Source organism: Cervus elaphus, chromosome 2 (assembly GCF_910594005.1).
Source record: "Cervus elaphus chromosome 2, mCerEla1.1, whole genome shotgun sequence".
In the NCBI taxonomy this organism is placed as follows: Eukaryota; Metazoa; Chordata; class Mammalia; order Artiodactyla; family Cervidae; genus Cervus; species Cervus elaphus.
The window spans coordinates 39745954-39766228 of record NC_057816.1 but is presented as its reverse complement, the minus strand read 5'-3'; the positions used below and the strand labels follow the sequence as shown (position 1 = coordinate 39766228).

Genomic DNA, 20275 nt, shown 5'->3' with positions numbered 1-20275 from the left:
ACAGTCCCCATTTACCCCTGTGCAGAAGTCTGATTCTTAATTATTTTGCTAGCATAAGCCCAACCCTTTGTTTTTGTTATAAAAGTAGCTGGGCCCAATAGCTTTACTTTTTTCTTTTTTTAAATTTTTGTTTTACATTGAATATGTCCTGATTAGGTATGTACCAAGATTTTTATTTCAAAAGACAGTCTTTTTTAATTCTGCAAGCATCAAAGCCTTTTCTTAATAGGACACTAGCCAATGAAATTAAGCATCACATTAGAGGTCAGTTGTCTTCCCCTTGCCCTACAATAGTTAAGGTCAAAGGAAGAAAGGAATTCAGGGACTACCCCTTAAAAATCTTCAAAACAATTTAAAATGATCCATTCCACTGAAATCACTTAAAAGTTTAAGTATAAAGGTGTTGATGAGAACATTTATTATATACTACTTTCGCTAGTGTCATGAAATAATTATTCCTATCAATTTCTAATGCATTTTTAAAAGCACAAGTAGACATGTCACTTTTATTTTCTCTGACCTTCTTGTCTGTTCAATTCTCTTTTTAGATATGTAAAGACTTACCTGTTACCAGACAAAGGCAAAATGGGCAAGAAGAAAACACTTGTAGTGAAGAAAACTTTGAATCCTGTGTATAACGAGATACTGCGGGTACCTACGACCTCTCTATCTAGGAAAATCCCAAATGGTGACCTATGCATTTAAGAGGCCATGTCATCTTTGGTAGTATCTCTGCAGAGGAAGTCAGTCCCCAAGAGAGAAGGAAATGAATAACCACTTTCTGAGAATCTGCTTTGTATGAGATGATACACCGTGACTGTTGTATGCCTTGTCTCATGCACCCCTCCATACTCTGCCAGGGGTTATTATTATCTGCATCTCACAGATGAGGCAAATGAAGCTTAGGGAAATAAAGGAAACTGGATACACAGATGATAAAGTTGAGCACTGCAGCCAAAACAATCTTCTAAAAGCCCAATTCTGATCATGTTATTTCTCTGCTTAAAATCTTGGAGGACTCCCATTAGCCTTAAGGTCAAGCCTGCCCATTTTAACATGCACACCCCTCCCTTGAGAACCTGAGCTCTGGCCTCATCCTTCTGCTTTCATCATCTTTCTTCAGGTTACCCTGATTCCGTTCTGTTCTTTGGAGGAATTAGATTCTCTCACTCCGCTGGGACTTTCTCTTCCTTCAAACTGGGATGTTCTTCCCCACATGCTGTCCATAACTACTTCCCACAGCCTGAAATGCCTCTTCCTGTGAGAGGCTGTCCTTAACTCCTAAGTTTCCCTGCTGTCTGCTGCCTCAGTGTCTTTGTTTCACAATAGGCGGTGTTGACATTCAGCACTTTAACTGCCGGTTTAATTGTAAATTCCACAAGAGCAGGGATCAACTCTAGGTTGCTTGTAAACTGCATGCCTTGTGCAAATGACTTAACCCATCTGCACTTTAGATCTGCAAATGGGAGATAAGAAGAGTACCTATCTGGGACTTCCCCAGCAGTCCAGTGGTTAAGAATTGAGCTTCTACTGCAGGGACCACAGGTTCAATCCTTGGTGGGGGAACTAAGATCCTTCCTGCTGCATGGTGTGGCCAAAAAGTTTTTAAAATTAATTTATAATAAACAAAGAATAGTGCCTACCTACCTCAGAAGTTGTGAACATTAAAAGAGTTAATATGTGTAAAGTGATAAGTATGCATTAGTGTGTGTTAGTCACTTAGTCATGTCCGACTCTTTGTGACCCCATGGGCTGTAGCCCGCCAGGCTCCTCTGTCCATGGTTTTCTCCAGGCAAGGATACTGGAGTGGGTTGCCATTTCCTTCTCCAGGGGATCTTCCCAACCCAGGGATCGAACCCAGGTCTCCTACATTGCAGGCAGATTCTTTACCATCTGAGCTATAGGGAAGTCCATAGTATAGTATGCATAGTATGCATTAAACACTTAGTAAATGCTGACTGTTAGTACAGTGTCTGGGATAGGTACTTTAAAAATGTTTATTGGAAGGAGAGATGGCTGGATAGATGAGTGGAGAATATACCTCACTCAAATGCCCATGTTCTATCTTCCTTCAAACTATCTCATGCTGCCTTAGTCATGGGTAACAGATTATTTAAAACAACAAATGTGAGAAGTATTATTCATTCTCTCTTTCTGAAAATGCTGTCAAGTATTTGGTTATCCTCTGAGAAAAAGAGCGGCATTAAATTAACCCTCAGTTATCCATGAGTGAATTGTCTGTGGATTTTCTGTAGCAGGTTTTTAATTACAGTTTGACTGTGATATGCCTCAGCACCCTTGCTATTTCTAGGTCATCTACTTCAACCATGAACTCAGGAAAAGCCAGCTCATTTAAATGGTAAACTTAGAGAAAAGCAAGTCTACTACAACCAAAATGGACATTCATGTAGTATATCATAAAGCCAAGTAGAGATTATTTTTAGATTAGAAGGACTATTATCCCTTCCATAATTATATATAATCAAGAATTGACTACATTTCAGATTAAAACTGTTAAGATGCCCCCCAAAAACCAAAAAACAGGTCGACCTTTTCTTGAAAACTATTTTGTCCTTGCCAAATATCAGTGATTGGAGAGATTGTATATATATGGAGCAGGTGAAATATGGGAACTCTTCTGTACTTTCTTTTCAATTTTGTGCACATCTTGAACTGCTCTAACAATTAGTCTATTAAAAAACAGTACCTTGCCCTCAGGTAGAAAACAGACCATTGGATTAAACTTCATTTTTATTTTTTTTTTCCATTTATTTTTATTAGTTGGAGGCTAATTACTTTACAATATTGTAGTGGGTTTTGAAACTTCATTTGTATTTTTAGACTGAATTGGATTCATGTTATATCTACTTAGAACTAAAAACATCCAGTAAAAATTGTTTTTAGAGAGCTATTACCAACAGTGATACTTGAGCCATGATTTGCTTTTCCAGCTTTTGTGAAAGATGGATTTTAGCTCTTTGAAACAAGGCACTTAGAATAAGATGACTTTGCAGTATTTTTTGAGACTTGAAACCTAACCGATGAGAAAAATCTGATCTACACAGAGGACTTTATCTTCACCTCTATGTCATAACTTTGGCCTAAAATAATCTTATTTACCCCTTTAATTTCCTTCTTTGAACTGCAGTATAAAATCGACAAGCAAGTCTTAAAGACACAGAAGCTGAACCTGTCTGTCTGGCATCGAGATACATTTAAGCGCAATAGTTTTCTAGGGGAAGTGGAACTTGATTTGGAAACTTGGGACTGGGACAACAAACAGAATAAACAATTGAAGTGGTACCCTCTAAAGCGGAAGGTAAGTTTGGAGTTTTTTGGTTTGGTTTGGTGGTTTGGGGCCTGGGATTCAGGAGACAGCTGCTATAGAATTCCATTTTCATTCAGAATGCTTATCCAATTTTTGGGATCATCATGTCTTTTCACTCTGTCCCATAAGTCTCTTAGGCTCCTTTCTATGTTTTCTAGTCTCTCTTCCCCTATCTATTCTTTAGGCTGGCTAGTTTCTGCTAACCTATCTTTTAGTTAAATAATTTTCTTATCTGCTGTGTCTAATCTAGTATCTATCTAATATCTAGATGGATATCTATGGGTCCTCAGTTATTATACTTTCAGATTTATATTTTCACTTGATTCTTCTTTATAGATTTGATTTCTCTGCTAAAATTCTTTATCTTCTCATTATCTTTATGAATTTATTAATCAAAGTTACTCAAAGTATGTATATGAAAACTCCTATATCTTAAACATTTGTGAGTCTCCTCTGATTTTTATTGTGTGGTCATTTGGTCCTTTGTCCTGGTATGCCTGTTCATTTTTTTATTGCACGCTGGAGACTGCATATGAAAAATTCTAGGGGTAATTTGAGAGGATTTACTTTTGCATTTGATACACAGAGAAAGGACACACTGCCTCAATCTAAGCAAAGGATTAAAGGCAAAGAATTAAAAGCAAAGCACTCTCCTCCTAAGTTAACACTACTCAAAACGCAGCTAATGCCTCGAAGTGGAAAGAAAGCATTTCAGGCTACAACAGCTTATCCATTTGAACCTTATCTATCTTAGTAATTCTTCAGCACCTTCAAATAGATTTGTTTAATCCAGTTTTTTGTTGTTGTTGTTCTCAATGTGAAGGTTAGTGTGATACATACAATTTATAAAAACTGTTAAGTATCTATACAGTAAAGCCATTTTACTTAAGGAATGGTTCCAAAATACCACATCAAAGTCACTTTAAGCTCTTATTTCTAGGTCTACCCCAGACTTGCTAGTTAAGAATTTCTCAGAAGTTATCAAAAGCATCTCATTTTTAGCTTCCTTCTGTTATGTTTCTGACATACAGTCCTGTTTTGGCCATAAGGCTCTAAAAGACCAGAATTTGAAAGTAAAACTAACTGTTTTATAACAAATGTACATTTTAAAAAATGTATTTATTTATTTTAATTGGAGGCTAATTACTTTACAATATTGTGGTGGTTTTTACCATACATTGACCTGAATCAGCCATGGGCGTACATTGTAAAATGACTGTCCAGTTTTTGTATTCTTACAGGCATCTCCTCATCTGGTCTAAAATAATTAGGTTAATGCAGCTATGAAAATGTATTATTTGTCCCCCACCCATACCCTGGGCTCTTCCTACTCCTTTAAAGAAAGAAAATACAGATAAGTTGCTTTATGTGCTGGCTGGATCACTAACAAAAATGTATGTGTTTTTATAAAAATCTAAGCATTTCAGAACACCTTTCCCATCTCCAGGAAAGCCATTCTGATTTCTCTGAACTGAAGGACTTAAAATGTGTTCTGGGTACCCCGCAGAGTTTTCCAGGATACACAGTGTAGCCTTTCCAGATATCAAAGCAACAGTCCATCTGTGATGGGGAGGGAAATTTCACTCCAGGGCACTCATGAATGATACCTAACCTCAGAAATGAGGCAGGTATGGCCCTGTAACAGAGCACACCAAACATGGTGAATGGTTTGTGTCTCACACCTGCTGACATGCCTTCATTTTCCAGACAGCACCAGTTCCCCTTGAAGCAGAAAACAGAGGTGAGATGAAGTTGGCTCTCCAATATGTCCCAGAGCCAATGCCTGGTATGTACTGATTTTCTGTCCAGATTTATGGCCTTACCTTAGCCTTCCCCTCTCCAAGGATTTCTTTGAGTTCTATGGCTTTTTTTTTTTTAATTTTCAAAGGTGAAGCTCTAAATTAACTTACTTAGTAAGGGTCCAAATGAGTCAATCCACACTTGTAAACTAGAAAATTTTCTTTATTTTTAATTGTGGTCAAAACACATAGCATACAATAAAACCCCACATAACATAAAATTTTTCTTAACCATATTTGAGTGTGCTATTAGTTGTGGTTGTTGCATGCTCGCTCACTTGTGTTCGATTCTTTGCGACCCCATGGACTCCGCCAGGCTCCTCTGTCCACGTGATTCTCTAGGCAAGAGCACTGGGTGGGTTGTCATCTCCTCCTCCGGGGGATCTTCCTGACTCAGAGACTGAACCCTCATCTCCTGCATTGACAGGCAGATTCCTTACCACTGTACCTCCTAGGAAGCCCATTAGCAGTGTTAAGTATCTTTACAATGCTGTGAAGCATGTCTCTGGACTTTTTCATCTTGTACGTCTGAAACTTTGTACCCATTGAACCACAACTCTTCTGTTGCCCTTCCTTCCAGGGTCCCTTTCCTGGTAAGGACCATTGTATTTTTTCTGTTTCTTTGAGAAAAGCTCTCATTTTTTTCTCAGCCCAGTTTATAGCCCTTCTTTTAACTTTGGCCTTGCTCTCCCCAAAGTTTGTATCTACATAGTGTAAATGGCCCTTCCTCTGTAGTGCTCTGATACAAATGGAACTGGGGTAGTTCTTCCCCCACAGGTGGGAATGAAAAGAATTCATATTAAGCCCCTAAGAAATTAGAGCTCATTTGTCCTCTACCCTCAAGGTCTCATTAGGGTAGGAAGTTTTTTCTTCAAAATTACGACATTACATCCTTGATGTTAGAGCCTCAGGTCTCCAGCAAAGTTAAGGAGCAAGAGACTGTCAGGAAATGAGTGCTAACCCCTCTCTCATTTCCCACACAGTTCCCTAAGTTACTCTCCTTAAGAATTCATATGAGGGACATCTGTGGTGGTCCAGTGTCTAAGCTTCTGTGCTCCCAATGCAGGGGGCCAGCGTTCGATCCTCCTTGGGGAACTAGACCCCACATGACCAGCTAAAAGTTTGCACAGCACAACTAAAGAACCTGAATGCTGCATCTAAGGCCCAGCACAGCCAAATAGATAAATAAATAGAAATAAACGTTTCTTGAAGGTAGTGGGATGACAGAAATGATGGTGAGGGCAGTGATTAAACAGAGAAAGGCATTCCAATTCAGCTTAAAAAAAAAAAATAAAAAGAGAGTGAGGACAAGCAAAACATATCTTTAGGCCACATGGCACCCAAACTGCCATCCTGTTACATCTGGATCTTTTTAAAAGACAGATTGTTTTCTATATAATTTGTATCCCATCATTTATGGTCAACATACATAGAAATTCTGCTAGTCTCATTTCCCATTTCCCCCATGATTATTTTTTGCTGGGGGAGGGGCAGGAGACCCGCATGTGATGGACTCCAGCTTGTCTGAGTTTTTGCTCCTATAATAGTTTCTACTCCCTGGAATGGCTTCCTCTTCCCCTAAACCTGTCCAAGTCTTTAGATGAAATCCCATCTCCTCCGTAAAGCTTTTCCTGAATGCATTTACCCTCACTGATCACATCATCTTCTAGAACATCACAGTAATAACTTGGCATTTCATTCTATATTACATTTTACTGCTTTTATTGAGTTTCTGTCTCTAGCTTACCTGTAAACATTTCCCAAGCACATAGATTTCTTGCATTCCTTGTATATCCAACATCATTCCTAGCACAGGGCTGAGCATATAATAGATGCTCATTAAACACTGATCGGTTGACAGATTGGGTTCGCCCATCCAGAAAAACATGGGGTCGCAAAGAGTCGGACACAACTGAGAGATTAACATTTTCACTTTTTTCCCTCCATCCATGTGCACCCAACCTATATAGAAACTTCACACTAAGGCCAATTTCTCAGCATTTCCCTGTCTATAATATTGGCTCTTATGTGTGTCTATACAATACTCCTATAAAATGAATAACCACTTTTAACAAGAGTGACTATACCTAAGCCAGTACCTGTTTTGGTTACTTCATACTCAGATTTGTTTAAATGCCTCCTATGAGCACAGATTGATAATGGTATTCATATTTGAAAAGTATATGCGTCTCACTGAGTAGTTTTGAACATAACTGTAAATGGATGATTCACATGCCTAATATCTATAATTGATCTTGTTGAACCAAGCAAGACCCGGAAACAATGATGTAATATTCTGTACTTGCAATGAATTATTTTTATAGAGTTGCTTGAGCTCAATACAGCCAGACTATGAAAGAGGTCATTAAGAATAGATATAATCATTTAGGATCGTATCATCAAGCACTCAGTCGCGTCACTGTGCCAGACCATTTTTAGATTGGCATCTTCGGAGGCAGCACTGCCAAGAGAGGAATGGCAGTGGAATTTCATTTTCTCTCTTTTTCTGTTATAGGTAAAAAACTTCCTACAACTGGAGAAGTGCACATATGGGTGAAGGAATGCCTCGATCTACCACTGCTAAGGGGCAGCCATCTAAATTCTTTTGTTAAATGGTACCAGCATTGATAATTCTGCCTCCCTCTGTTCCACAATAGCCTGGCCTTTGCCAATTGGTTTTAATTTTCTATAACTGTGATGCTGAAGTTCATCATTCATAGTATAAATGAAATAACTTGAGACAGTGGTGACACAAGCTAGAAGGATCTTTGACATGAACCCCCTGCAAGGCTCCATTTAGTTTAAGAGGGAATAAATGCAATGGAAACCAGAGGCCACACATTCAGATATATAATGTCTTCTAGGAGGTACATCTCCTGGTGAGGACAATATTCAGTATCAAAGGGCTTATGAAATGGCTAATGGTGATGCCACACCCCTTGTATCATTTGTGGAACATCTGTATTGTGGCCCATTTGCAAAAAAGCCTTTTGCATCAGCCTGTGAATATCTGGAAGTTTTTTGATAAACAGATCCATACTAATAATTAGCTCTTAAGAACTTGAAACAATTTGGGTTTTTAAGTTGCAAAGCTTTTCTCAGTTTTAATGTAAATGCCTAGCATCTAGAAAATAGTAACTAAACAGATGTTATTGTGCTGTCCTGACTTTCTCTAACTAATTTTATCTATATAGATTTTATTAGAAGACCAATTATAGCTATTTAAGTTTATATGACATTATTTAGGATTTTCCCTATACATGTTCTTCACAGATGTCAACTGGTAAAGCCTTTCAGCTCAGGTCAATCTCCCATTCCAACTCTAGGCCCAACCCTTCTTGCCTTTACAAGATGCATAGTAGGGTAAATTAATTTCAATTATTACCATAAATTATATGTAAATAATCACAAATATGTAATATAATTTATTCCCAAAGTCAAATCTAGGGAATTGGAGAGGCTCCTTTTTCAATTCTGTACAAGACTAATTTCTTAGGCTCTCACAGATAATCAGGAGTAGATTTTAGAGGAATCCTCCAACAGTTGCTATATAGCAAATGCTAAATGCAGGTACCGAACTAAGTTGTTTGCTTAACCTGTAATTCTAATATTAACCTTATGAGGTAGGCATCACCATTCCCATTTCATAGATGAGGAAGCAAGTGTCTGAGACATTAAGTCAATTTCCCACAATACACAGCCAAGAAGTAGCAGAGTCAGGACTTCCTCAAAGCAAGTCTGGTCCACTCTAGTGCATAATCTTGCCAGCAGAATGCCCACCATTACCATCTCTCTGCGTTCTTTTTCCTTCCATTTCCTCTTGCCAATCCTCAGCAGCTGAAGCACACTAAAAGCATGAGAGTTTGCCGTCTTACTCCAATGCTCTCACAATAATGTTTCCTTTTGTAGTACCATCCTTCCAGATACGAGTAGGAAGAGTCGCCAGAAGACGAGAGCTGTGGGGAAAACCACCAACCCTGTCTTCAACCACACCATGGTCTATGATGGGTTCAGGCCTGAGGATCTGACAGAAGCCTGTGTAGAGCTGACTGTCTGGGACCATTACAAATTAACCAACCAGTTTTTGGGAGGTCTTCGGATTGGCTTTGGAACAGGTAACATGTGTTACATTTTTAATTTTCCATGAGTCTAATGCTTCTGGAGACACTAGAGGTTGGTTGGTTTGCTTCTTCCTAATGAAAACAGATACTCTGTTTCTGTTAAGTGTAGTGAAATGAATGAGTGAAGGAATGTCAGGCTGTGTGCCAGGGACTCTAGATATGAAGACTAACAGGGTGCTGTGTTTGCCCACACAGAGCTTAAGTTATTGTGGGGGAAACCAGAAAAGCCTTCATCACTACCCTTTCCTGAAAAACCGTTTATGGCCCTTCATGGCTAAATGTGTGCTTTGCATAATAATAGCAACTAACATTTATAGAGCGCTGGTCACTGTACCCAGTGCTTTATCTGCATTATTGCATTCGATCCTCACAGAAGTTCTATGAGTTATTGCTAATGTTATGCCCAGAGACACTGATGTTCCAAGAAGTTAAGAAACAGAGCTAATAAGTGGCAGAGCCAAGATTCAAAATTGAGTCTGTTAGACACTAAAGCTGTAACTACACTTTCTTAGAGATCACCTACTGTCGCTTTCAACCCAGTGCTGGAATCCTCCCTACTGTTCCGTTATATACCTGACAGATTCTCATCTACATTCTATATGGACAAGAAGAGAAGTCATTACTCTGAGAGTAATGAGAATAATCCCAATTGTGGAGAGTTCCATTATCAGACATCTCATATGATTAAACAGTTCTTTTCTTCTGTTGAGTCCCAGCCCCACTGGTGATGTTAAAACTCTTCCTAGCTGTCTCCATTGGTGATTATAATTAGGGAATGACTCAGTTTTTCCCAATGAGCTCTTCGTTTCTAAATGCAAAGCTTCCCTTTTTTGTCAGGTAAAAGCTATGGTACTGAAGTGGATTGGATGGACTCTACTTCAGAGGAAGTGGCTCTCTGGGAAAAGATGGTGAAGTCTCCCAACACTTGGATCGAAGCAATCCTGCCTCTCCGAATGCTGTTGATTGCCAAGATTTCCAAGTGAAGCCAAAGTCCACGGGCTCCTCCACTGAAAACCACAAGACAGGTGGAGTCTGATCTTGTAGGCAGAGATCCTCACCTTCCATCTGTTGCCTGGAACAAATGCTACATAGCATGTTAAAGTCAACCTGCACATACTTCTTTGGTTACAAAGACTAAAAAACTTAAATAACAACAAAATGTGTAACTTAATTTGTGACTGCAACGTTAAAAGAAGATGTTTGAGAAAGCTAAGAAAATCAAAGATTTGCTGCTGCATCAAAGAAAAAGCTGCCCAAAAAATATTAAATGTTGTTAATAAGCAAAAGTTTCCAGTTTGCCATCATGTGTTTCAAACCAGAAAAGGGTTAGGAAGGCCTCCCACTTGATCATTGAAAACCCTTGCAGGAATTGAAAAAATGTTGGTTGTAGAAGAGTGACTCAAAGATATTCCTACAAGCAGGGGGAAAAAAAAATAGAATATCATGAAGATAAAGAATTTGTTCATAAGAAAACTATTCACTCTGTAGTCTCTACTGAAATATGGAATTCCTTGTTAGGGCAATGAGACTGACTTTACTGCATGTATTTTTGCTTTGAGAAGTGTTCCCTTTTCCCAATGTTAAAGTCTTATGTGCTTTGGTGCCACCCACTGGCCATAGGTGAAATTAAGTTTTTGGCTTAATTTTCTCCTAAGTTTCAAGCCTGTATTTTATCATAGGGTACCCATATATAAAACGAAGAACAAAAACTTTGCATATATAAGATTCTGTTTTTCTTACAACTCTACTATATGAAGCAGCATGAGAGTGGTCACAAACATGATTTGCGACAAAGTTTTAATTAGAATGTAAATTGTTAAATTATACTGTCCTTCCTATGTATGTATAATTTTCATAAAGTATTTTGTAAAAACCCTTAGAATAAATTATTATATGATTTAATGGTATTGTCAAAGTAATCTGACTCCTTATTTTAAATGAAATACTTTATGTTAGGAATCTTAAAGTCCAGGACTTCCCTGGTGGTCTAGTGCTTAAGAGTCTGCCTGCCAGTGCAGGGGACACAGGTCTGGGAAGATGCCACATGCCATGGGGCAACTAAGCATGTGTGCCACAACTACTGAGCCCATGCGCCTTAGAGCCACGCTCCGCAACAAGAGAAGCCACTGAAATGAGAAGCCTGCACCCTGCAATAGAGAGTAGCCCACACTGATCAGAACGAGAGAAAGCCGGCACACAGCAGTGAAGACCCAGCACAGCCAAACATAAATAAATAAAAATTTCCAAAAACTTCTTTTAAAGAAGGAATTCTAGAATCTAAATTCACAAGCCAGGCTAAAGAACTTCTGGGCTAATATTTCTCCAAAGTCTTTGAGGCAACTCTGGGCCTGATTGTCTCTAAACTGAAAGCTTCAGCTATGTTATTAAGAGTAGAACTTTTATTTTTTAGAAGTAGCTGAAAGCTTTGAAGGTAAGTTGTCATTTATTCTTAAAGTTTCCCATAAAGACATTGTTGGGTCATTTAATACACGAATCATCACTCCCTGTTAGAACTCCACTAGCTCATCATTCCCAAAACAAGCTGGTAATGGCTCAGCCGGTCAAGAGTCTGCTTGCAGTGCAGGAGACACAGGAGTTCAGTCCCAGGGTTCAATCCTGCATGTATGCAGGCAGGGGAAGCCTTGATGGAGACAAGACAGTGAGCTCTTAAAATAAGTATCTAACAAATGTCACTGAAAACAGCTCCAGTGCTTGCCTCTTCCCCCAAACGAATGCTAGAACCTTTGACCCACTAGTAAAAGCAACTAACCTAGAACAACACTCTTGCCCCATTGTCTCTCAGTAAAAGCAGTAAAAGCAACTAACCTAGAACAACACCCTTGCCCCATTGTCTCTCAAGGTCTTTTAGGAGGTTGTTTATCTAGTTGTATTTCCTCTTCCTGTTCTGACTGCAGAGACGGGCAAGACCAGGTGACTAGAAACACACCTCTGAGGCTGGCATGGAACCAGAGCAGGACAGACCCTGTTCCAGTCCCTGTCACTTCATACTACAAGCTACTTTCTCAGACCTTTTTTCTTTCAGTTACCTTCTCAGCCATCTGCTAGCATCCAGCCAGCTCAGAAGCACTAATGAGATCGTTTCTAGTATCTCCCCATCCTGGGCTAGGACTGCCTGCCTCCCCTATTCCCAGATTTGCAAAACACCAGAGTGGACAACAGAACCATCCTTGCATCTACCCGAAGAATTTCCAACCGCCTCAGGACGTCCAGGGAGATGCCATGTCACTTTTTCTTTTCCCGAAAAAGGAAATATAAATCTTTAATCTCACCTGGCTGTAAGACAAAGGCTAAATGGGATTTTCATGCATTATAAAGTGTGGGCCACCTGAATTCTTTAGTGAATTCAGGTTGGCAGACTTTTGATTCAGTGGGATTTTTGGCAAAGTCCCTGCTGAAAATTTTCATTTTCCTAAACTAGAGGTGTTCCCTCGGACTGCATGTTTTAGGGCTCTTTTCTTTTTTTCAGAAACCCAATCAGAAAGAAGCCAAAATACACTGGGTTAGTGTATGACACTTTGTTAGTATGGATGACTTTAGGGACTCATGGGTGAAACATGAGTTCCCAGGAACTCCAATACTGTCTCTTTCTTCCTTGGTGGTGGTGGATCAACCCCTAAGTAATGTCTGACTCTTGCAACCCTGTAGCCCACCAGGCTCCTCTGTCCATGGGATTTCCCAGGCAAGAGTATCAGAGTGGGTTGCCATTTCCTTCTCCAGGGGATCTTTCCAACCCAGGGGTCAAACCCACATCTCCTGCAGTGTTGATGGTCTCCTGCATCGCAGGTGGTTGCTTTTACCGCTGAACCACCAGGGAATCCCCTGACTTCCTTAAGAGTAGGAAATAGCACCACAAACATCTCCAACGTCACAAGCTCTCAGCTAAAGCACTCCTCTTTCCCAGGTTCAGCTTGAGAGAACTTTGGGAGAAACTGGCTGAGCTTGGGTCATGTCCTCACCCACTGCACCACTCACAGTGGCCAGGAGTGTATAGGGTAAGCTCTTGTGATTGGTCCTACCTGAGTTATGTGTCCACCCTGTGGCCAGGGAGAAGGGATCCATTTTCAGAAGAATGGGGTGTTATATAGACAGGCACTGGAAAAATCAAGAGCTAGGTACCCATTGCAATTTGTATCCCCCTCTGATGAAAATACTTCCAAATTCCATTATTTTAAAAATGAAGTAATATTTCAAAAAGTCACTGCTGGCTTTTCCCAGAGAAGCCAACATTTCCACACCCTCCGTGACTGCTGCAGCTTCTAAACAGGTGATAAGGCTCCTGGGAACTGCATGACCTGGTCACACGGCCTTGGCATCCACCAAAGCATGATTACTGTTAGCCTAGGCTCACTTCTAGGGAAGTTACATGGACTTCTTTGCATATCTCTCATCCATACTCACCATCCAGGTTTAAAAGTCCCTCAACATTTGCCTTCTCCTGTACTCTTCTTCCCATTCTGATTTTGGGATTGCTCTCCCATCTCCACCCCCTCCTAGACTCATTCACTAATTTCCCTAGTTTGTTTTATAAAACAAATGCTTCCACCCATCCACCCATGTGATCCAGCCACACACATTCCTTCCGCTTCTTTAGCTGACTTGTTCCTAAAGAACTGCCTCTCCTTCTGCCTTAAAAAAAAGACTCTCACTCTCCACATTTAGCACTTCAGTCAGGATGTTGGATCAGACTTGAGATCACTGCACCCCTATTTTTATTCTTTGAGAAGAGTGGTGTGTCTAATTTATCCATCATTCTGTTAGCAGTTATAACACCAAATGGCCATTTTTCTATTATTTATCTCTATCATTTTACGGTAGTCATCTTAAGAGCCAGGACTGCAAACCTTGGATATAACAGTTTCTCAGCATATGAATTGAATGAATGAATGATTAAACAACTGAATGAATGATGAACTAAAGACCATGGGTTTTGGTATCAAAAAGATCTGGATGTGAATTATGTCTCTATTACTCTCTGAGTGACTTGGGACAACTTGCTTAATCTCTCTGTGTCTTAGTTTCTTTGTTCTCTGCCAACTGTGAAATGTGGATCAAAATGCCTATCTTTCAAGAATATTGTTAGAATTACATGAAGAAAGATGTACAAATGCCTAGTATTATGTAGGGTATATAGGGCTTCCCTAGTGGCTCAGATGGAAAAGAATCTGCCTGCAATGCAGGAGAGCTGGGTTCAACCCCTCGGTTGGGAAGATCCCCTAGAGAAGGAAATGCAACCCACTCCAGTACTCTTGCCCGGAGAATTCCATGGACAGAGGAGCCTGGTGGTCTACAGTCCATGGGGTCACAAAGAGTTGAACATGACTGAGCAACTAACACTTTCACTTTCATGGAGGGTGTACAGAAGAACTCTAAACATTAATAGTAGCTTAGACAAAAGACATATTTAAAAACTTGAAGGCGGGTGGGGGTGGGGGCAGGGGGGACTTGTTGGACACCACTAGGGAGAATGTTGGCCAAGGTTTGTGACTTGGACCTCCCTTGGAAGGGAATATACTGAACACCTCCAGGATCAAAGGTAGGTGGGAAAAAAGGTAGAACAAAGAAAACAGTCACGGCAGAGAGGAATCAAAGGTCATTGTTACTGAACTCAAGTCCTCTGAGAAGAGTGCTGTGTCTAATTTATTAATGTTCCTTAGCATCACTTCCTTCGGTCTTGCAAGTTTTATTTCAGTGTGTGAAGCCTGAAATTTAAGGAAAAGCAAAGAAGTGATGTGAGAGGCAAATTTAAAATATGTTTATGTTTTTAAAAATCTTGGAACCCACTTTCATAAACCCAAAATATCTTACAATCTAAGTTGTTGCTAAAATTTTAGTTCAGGAGATTTCCCCAGTCCTCAGCCTTGCTTTCTTGCTTTCTCTACATAAACACGAGAGTTGGGATTGGGGACAAGAAAGCTTGATCTCTGAGACCAGAAGGAAAATCTCAGACTCTTCCTTCAGATCTATTCTGCTCTACATGAAATCTGAAGCATTATAAAATCCATCCATCCATAAGTAACACCCCAGACTTTTTCCTTATCATCATGACTTGAGAGTTTAAGTCTGACCACCAGAAATAGTGATGACAGGAATAGCCAGCTCTTTGCTCTCGCTTAAGTTTTCACATCATTCAGATCATTCTAAATTTTAACTTTTTTATCTTGCTTTTTTCAATGATCTTTCAAACACAAGCATTTCCATGCCATTAAATTACCTATAAACATGCTAATGTTTAATGTCTACATAATATTTTATTATATATGAGGATATCATAATTTTCTTAACATTTTCTCTTTTTTGACATTTAGATCTCCAACTTTTAGTTGTTATGAACCATACTTTGAAAAAAACTTTTTCTTTCGGACTATTTCTTCCTAAACAAAGAAGTCCCCAGAAGGACAATCCTTTGTTCAAAAGGCATAAAGATGTCTTAAGTTTGCTATACATGCCATCAATTGACTTTGATCACAGTAGAAGAGTACCTATTTCACTATACCCTTATCAGTCCTGGATTGTCTTAAAAATAAGGGGAAACTTATTGACTAATTTGATAGATGAAGTGTTATCTATTTATAACTGACGTTTATTGGGTCACCGATGGGGTTTGATTCTTAGCCATTTCATCCCCCTCATCTGTGAATTTAATTGTTCATTTCTCTTTTAAGATGTTAACGCTTTATTGATTTGTACAGGCTTTTTGTAAAAATGTAAATCTATTGTCTGTCATATTTATGGTGAATATTTTTCTCCATTTGATTTTTGCCTTCAACATCCATCCAACATACACACCTGAGTCTCCCCAAGGCATTGGTCTAGTCCTTAAGGATGAAACAGACACAGTCCCTACCCCTAGGGATCTCAGAGTTTAATAGTGAGAGGCAGGGGCATAAATGATGAGTGCAATAAAGCTTTTAAATGCTCTGTTAGAAGTCCAAATAGGAAAAAAAAAAAAGAAGTCCAAATAGGGTAGGGTGACTGCTCTAAAAGTGGTTAGTGGTCATGTATGAACATGTAGCAGAGAAGGCAATGGCACCCCACTCCAGAACTCTTGCCTGGAAAATCCCATGGACGAGGAGCCTGGTGGGCTGCCATCTATGGGGTCGCACAGAGTCAGACACAGCTGAGTGACTTCTCTTTCACTTTTCACTTTCATGCATTGGAGAAGGCAATGGCAACCCACTCCAGTGTTCTTGCCTGGAGAATCCCAGGGACGGCGGAGCCTGGTGGGCTGCCGTCTGTGGGGTCGCACAGAGTCGGACACGACTGAAGCGACTTAGCAGCAGCAGCAGCATGTACGTGTAGAAGGGGCCAGGAAAGGTTTCATGAAGGAGGTGATTCCTAACTGAGTGTAAAATGCAGAGTTAATGACTAAAGCAAAAAGGTGGGAAAAAAGCATTTCGGGCAGAGGGGACACCAACAGACAGGGCCAACTAAGGAAGCTTCAATAACTAGGTTAGGTTAGGGAATAAAACATCAGGTAGGTCCAGAGGAAGAAAAGGCTAGAGAGACATCAGAGTCTCACAGTTTTTTTAATTATATATAACTTTTATATCTTTTAGATGTTCACCTTGGTTCAATTAAGCTTTACCTTATTCATCTCTTACATAATATGTACGCTAAGAAAGTCCCTCCTGGCCCAGGGCTTCAATGCTTATCTTTATTTTCCTCTAGTTTCCATTTTTAAAGAGTATTTTATTTTTGGTTCTGTCGGGTCTTAGTTGCAGCATGCAGGATCGTTGTTGTGGCATAGGGGTCTTTTCTTGGCGGAGCACAGGTTCTTTGTTACCATGCTAGGGCTTCTCTCTAGTTGAGGCACCCTGGGCTTAGTAGCTGTTGTTCAGGGGCTTAGTTGCCCGACCAGGGATCAAACCCGAGTCCCCTGCATTGTAAGGCAGATTCTTAACCACAGTCCGTTAGGGACGTCCCTCCATGTTTAATAGTTTTCATTTTAGTCCTTACATTTAACATTAAACATTTCAGATGTTTAATCCATCTGAATCTGACTTTGGTGTGTATAAGGTAAGCCTCATTTGAATTTTTGTGTGTGTGTCTTAGTGTTTATCACACCTATATTATCCGTTAAGCTTTTCTCTATAACCCTATTGTGTTAATGGGTAAAAGGGGAGTGCTAGCTAATAAAATATATTTCCAGCTGGGCACAGTGCTTCAAGAAACAAGAGACATTTCCCCGGGGTTTGTTCTTTGACTAAGCTGGGTTAATCACTCCAGGTACAAAGTCACAGCCGTTTAGGATCCTTCTTCGCAGGGTCCTTCTGCTATTTTGTGTTTATTGATTATAAATTTCTTTACAGAGCCAACGGTTTCCACGGAGAGGACTTTATTCTCATGACCACTGAAGTGGGGACAGGGAGGAGGACTATGTCACCACTGCTTGATTTGTTTACTCCCACAAGAGATTAGGTGGAGTCAGGTTTCTTCCCCTGAGGCTGGCTGGAAATCAGGTGAGTTGGCATCTCTGTGTAGTACATGCCAGACCCTGGGCTGTTAGTGGAGGGCTGTGATTGGCTAGAAAGGCAAGTATAACCTGACCTGATTGGCTCTGGACTCCCTCCTGTTGTTACTCCACAACAATCTGAAGACCGGTCCACCAATCACAGGGCTCCTTACTGGGTACACAACTGCTGGAGATTGCCAGGAGCCCCTAGCAACACCTTGGCTTTTGAAATCTGGAAGGTGGGGTGCTGTGCAGTCAGCTCTGCAGTCAGTAGAGGAGCGTGCCAATGCCTCAGGAAGAGTCAGATCCCAGGATGGACACCCCACCCTCTGAAGAACCCTTAGATAAGCAAACCAAAAAACTGGAAGACCAGGAAGAAGAGATGGAGTTTAAAGAGCTGGATGGTCTGAGGGAAGCCTTGGCGAACCTCCGGGGGCTGTCCGAGGAGGACAAGAGTGAGCGGGCGATGCTGTGTTCCCGCATCCAGGAGCAGTCCCAGCTCATCTGCATCCTGAAGCGGAGGTCCGACGAGGCCCTGGAGCGCTGCCAGACCCTGGAACTGCTCAACAGCGAGCTGGAGGAGAAGAGGCTGCTGGAGGCCGAGGAGCTGAAGGCCAAGAACCAGCAGGCCCAGAAGCTGGAGGAACGCTTTATGACCCTGGCCGCCAACCACGAGTTGATGATCCGCTTCAAGGATGAACACAAAAGGCAGAACGCCAAGCTGAGAGAGGAGAACGAGAAGCTGAGGCTGGAGAATGACCAGCTCTTCAGCCCAGCGCTGAAGGCCCAGGAGGCCAAAGTGGTGCTGCTCACAGCCCGGAGCAAGGCCCTAGCCACGGAGCTGGAGAGCCTGCAACGGAAGTACGCCCAGGATGTCTGCCAGGCCCAGGCCCGAGAGCAAGAGCTGCTGGAGCTGCAGAACCGGCAGGCCTGCGCCCACACCGAGGAGACGGAGCGGCTGCGCTCGCAGCTGCAGAGCCTCCAGGAGCAGCAGCAAGAGGCCCTGCGGCAGACGGCCAAGGCCGAGCAGGCGCACAGCCAGCAGAACCAGGAGCTGCGGGCCCGGCTGCAGACCGTCACTCGGGAGAAAGAGGAGCTGCTGCAGCTGTCCATGGAGAGGGGCAAGGTGCTTCAGAACAAGCAAGCGGAGATCCGCCAGCTGGAGGAGAAGCTGGAGATGGCCGACGTGGCCAGGAGGCACGCGCTCGAGCGCTTTGAGCAAGAGGCCGTGGCCGTCAACAGCAACTTGCGAGTCCGGGAGCTTCAGCGCAGGGTGGATGGCATCCAGGCCGCCTATGATGAACTCAGGCTGCAGTCCGAAGCTTTCAAAAAGCACAGCCTAGATCTTTTAAGCAAGGAGAGAGAACTCAATGCCAAACTCCGCCATCTCTTTCCATAAGGTTTCTGCCTCCTCTGGCCTCCGATGGAGAAGTCAGATATCTGTGCCTTACTCTTATGGCGACAGTCAAGATGGTATTCCATTTATTCTACTTTTAAGTACGAGAGACCACTCAAAGAAAAGTTACTTTACTACAGTGATGTTGTTTACTACAGTGCCATTGTAAGGGTAACACTGATTTTTCAGTCCTACCACCTAGAATACATGAGATTTACCAAATTTCGTTGTGTGCCTTTGAAGTCTTCCTAAGTTTGCTATCAGTATCTCCATCTCTCCTATAATTTATTCATTCTCAATCTCAGATATCTTCAGCTGTCCTAAGTTTTAAAATTAGCAGCTCTTACTTTTCAGAGTGCAATGGGGGATGTATTATTGTGAATAAGTGCAATGGGATGTGTTATTGTGAAAAATAGCACAGTCAGCCCTTGTAGACAGATAGGCTTGTAACCTCCCACAACTGAGACTGTAAGCTATAACAGTTAATAGCATATTAATAGCATGAATAACTTGCAGAAAAGTGTCTGATTTTGTAACTGGCCAAACAGTTACTTGCCTTACCTGCTTTATGGACTATCCTTTTATTTGCACTAGCCTGGAGAACAAAAATTGAGCTCATTAAGTTGTTTTCCAAAGTAGGCAAAGTTTATTATAGCCATTCTATATGAGCAATATGATTCAAATAAATAAAATCCACCTTTTAATTTTCCCTGCAAACTTAGATCACATTCCATTTTCTTGTCCCCACCCCCCCCACTTAATAAAAGTAGGATTTGAAAGTGAAAGTGAAGTCGCTCAGTCATGTCCCACTCTTTGAGACCCCATGGACTGTAGCCCATCAGGCTCCTCCATCCATAGGATTTTCCAGGCAAGCGTACTGGAGTGGGTTGCCATTTCCTTCTCCAGGGGATCTTCCCAATCCAGGGATCAAACCCAGGTCTCCCGCATTGTAGGCAGATGCTTTTGCAGTCTGAGCCACCAGGGATTTAGAGTTACAAAAAAGCAGGTATCAGTAGCTTCATTTAATATTTCACAATATGTTAACAGACAAAAGTCCCCAATTTAGGGCAACAAGTCATACACTGGATATGATACATACAGCAACACAGAGTGATTGCTTTGTTTCTATTAGCATACTTTCTTGAAACTCTTTCGTTT

At 41.2% G+C, this 20275-nt stretch overlaps 2 protein-coding genes across 13 annotated transcripts in view; both read left to right on the top strand.

The window, feature by feature from the left end:
* The window catches only part of SYTL2 (synaptotagmin like 2), a 118803-nt gene extending 107648 nt beyond the window's left edge, over positions 1 to 11155 (top strand). For all 9 annotated transcript variants that reach the window (XM_043876069.1, XM_043876076.1, XM_043876052.1 and 6 more), the window contains 6 exons: positions 549 to 651; positions 3149 to 3319; positions 5036 to 5114; positions 7643 to 7742; positions 9037 to 9242; positions 10086 to 11155. In XM_043876069.1, coding sequence (XP_043732004.1) covers positions 549 to 651; positions 3149 to 3319; positions 5036 to 5114; positions 7643 to 7742; positions 9037 to 9242; positions 10086 to 10231 — 805 coding nt within the window. In that variant the 3' untranslated portion in view covers positions 10232 to 11155. The remainder of the gene's footprint in view (positions 1 to 548; positions 652 to 3148; positions 3320 to 5035; positions 5115 to 7642; positions 7743 to 9036; positions 9243 to 10085) is intronic.
* Positions 11156 to 13053: 1898 nt separating this feature from the next.
* Positions 13054 to 19339, top strand: CCDC89 (coiled-coil domain containing 89). 4 transcript variants are annotated; one of them, XM_043919170.1, is made up of 2 exons: positions 13054 to 13261; positions 17579 to 19339. In XM_043919170.1, the coding sequence occupies exon 2, from the start codon at positions 18008 to 18010 to the stop codon at positions 19118 to 19120; it is 1113 nt and encodes a 370-aa protein (XP_043775105.1). In that variant the 5' UTR covers positions 13054 to 13261; positions 17579 to 18007; the 3' UTR covers positions 19121 to 19339. The 4 variants fall into 4 exon arrangements, with proteins under 4 accessions (XP_043775105.1, XP_043775114.1, XP_043775122.1 ...); XM_043919179.1 differs by lacking the exon at positions 13054 to 13261 and adding an exon at positions 16447 to 17285; XM_043919187.1 differs by lacking the exon at positions 13054 to 13261 and having other exon boundaries at positions 16447 to 17728; positions 17885 to 19339.
* The last annotated feature ends 936 nt before the right edge of the window (positions 19340 to 20275 follow it).

Coding starts and splice junctions, on each gene's coding strand:
- CCDC89 (XM_043919170.1), top strand. CDS start 18,008: ATGCCTCAGGAAGAGTCAGATCCCAGGATGGACACCCCACCCTCTGAA.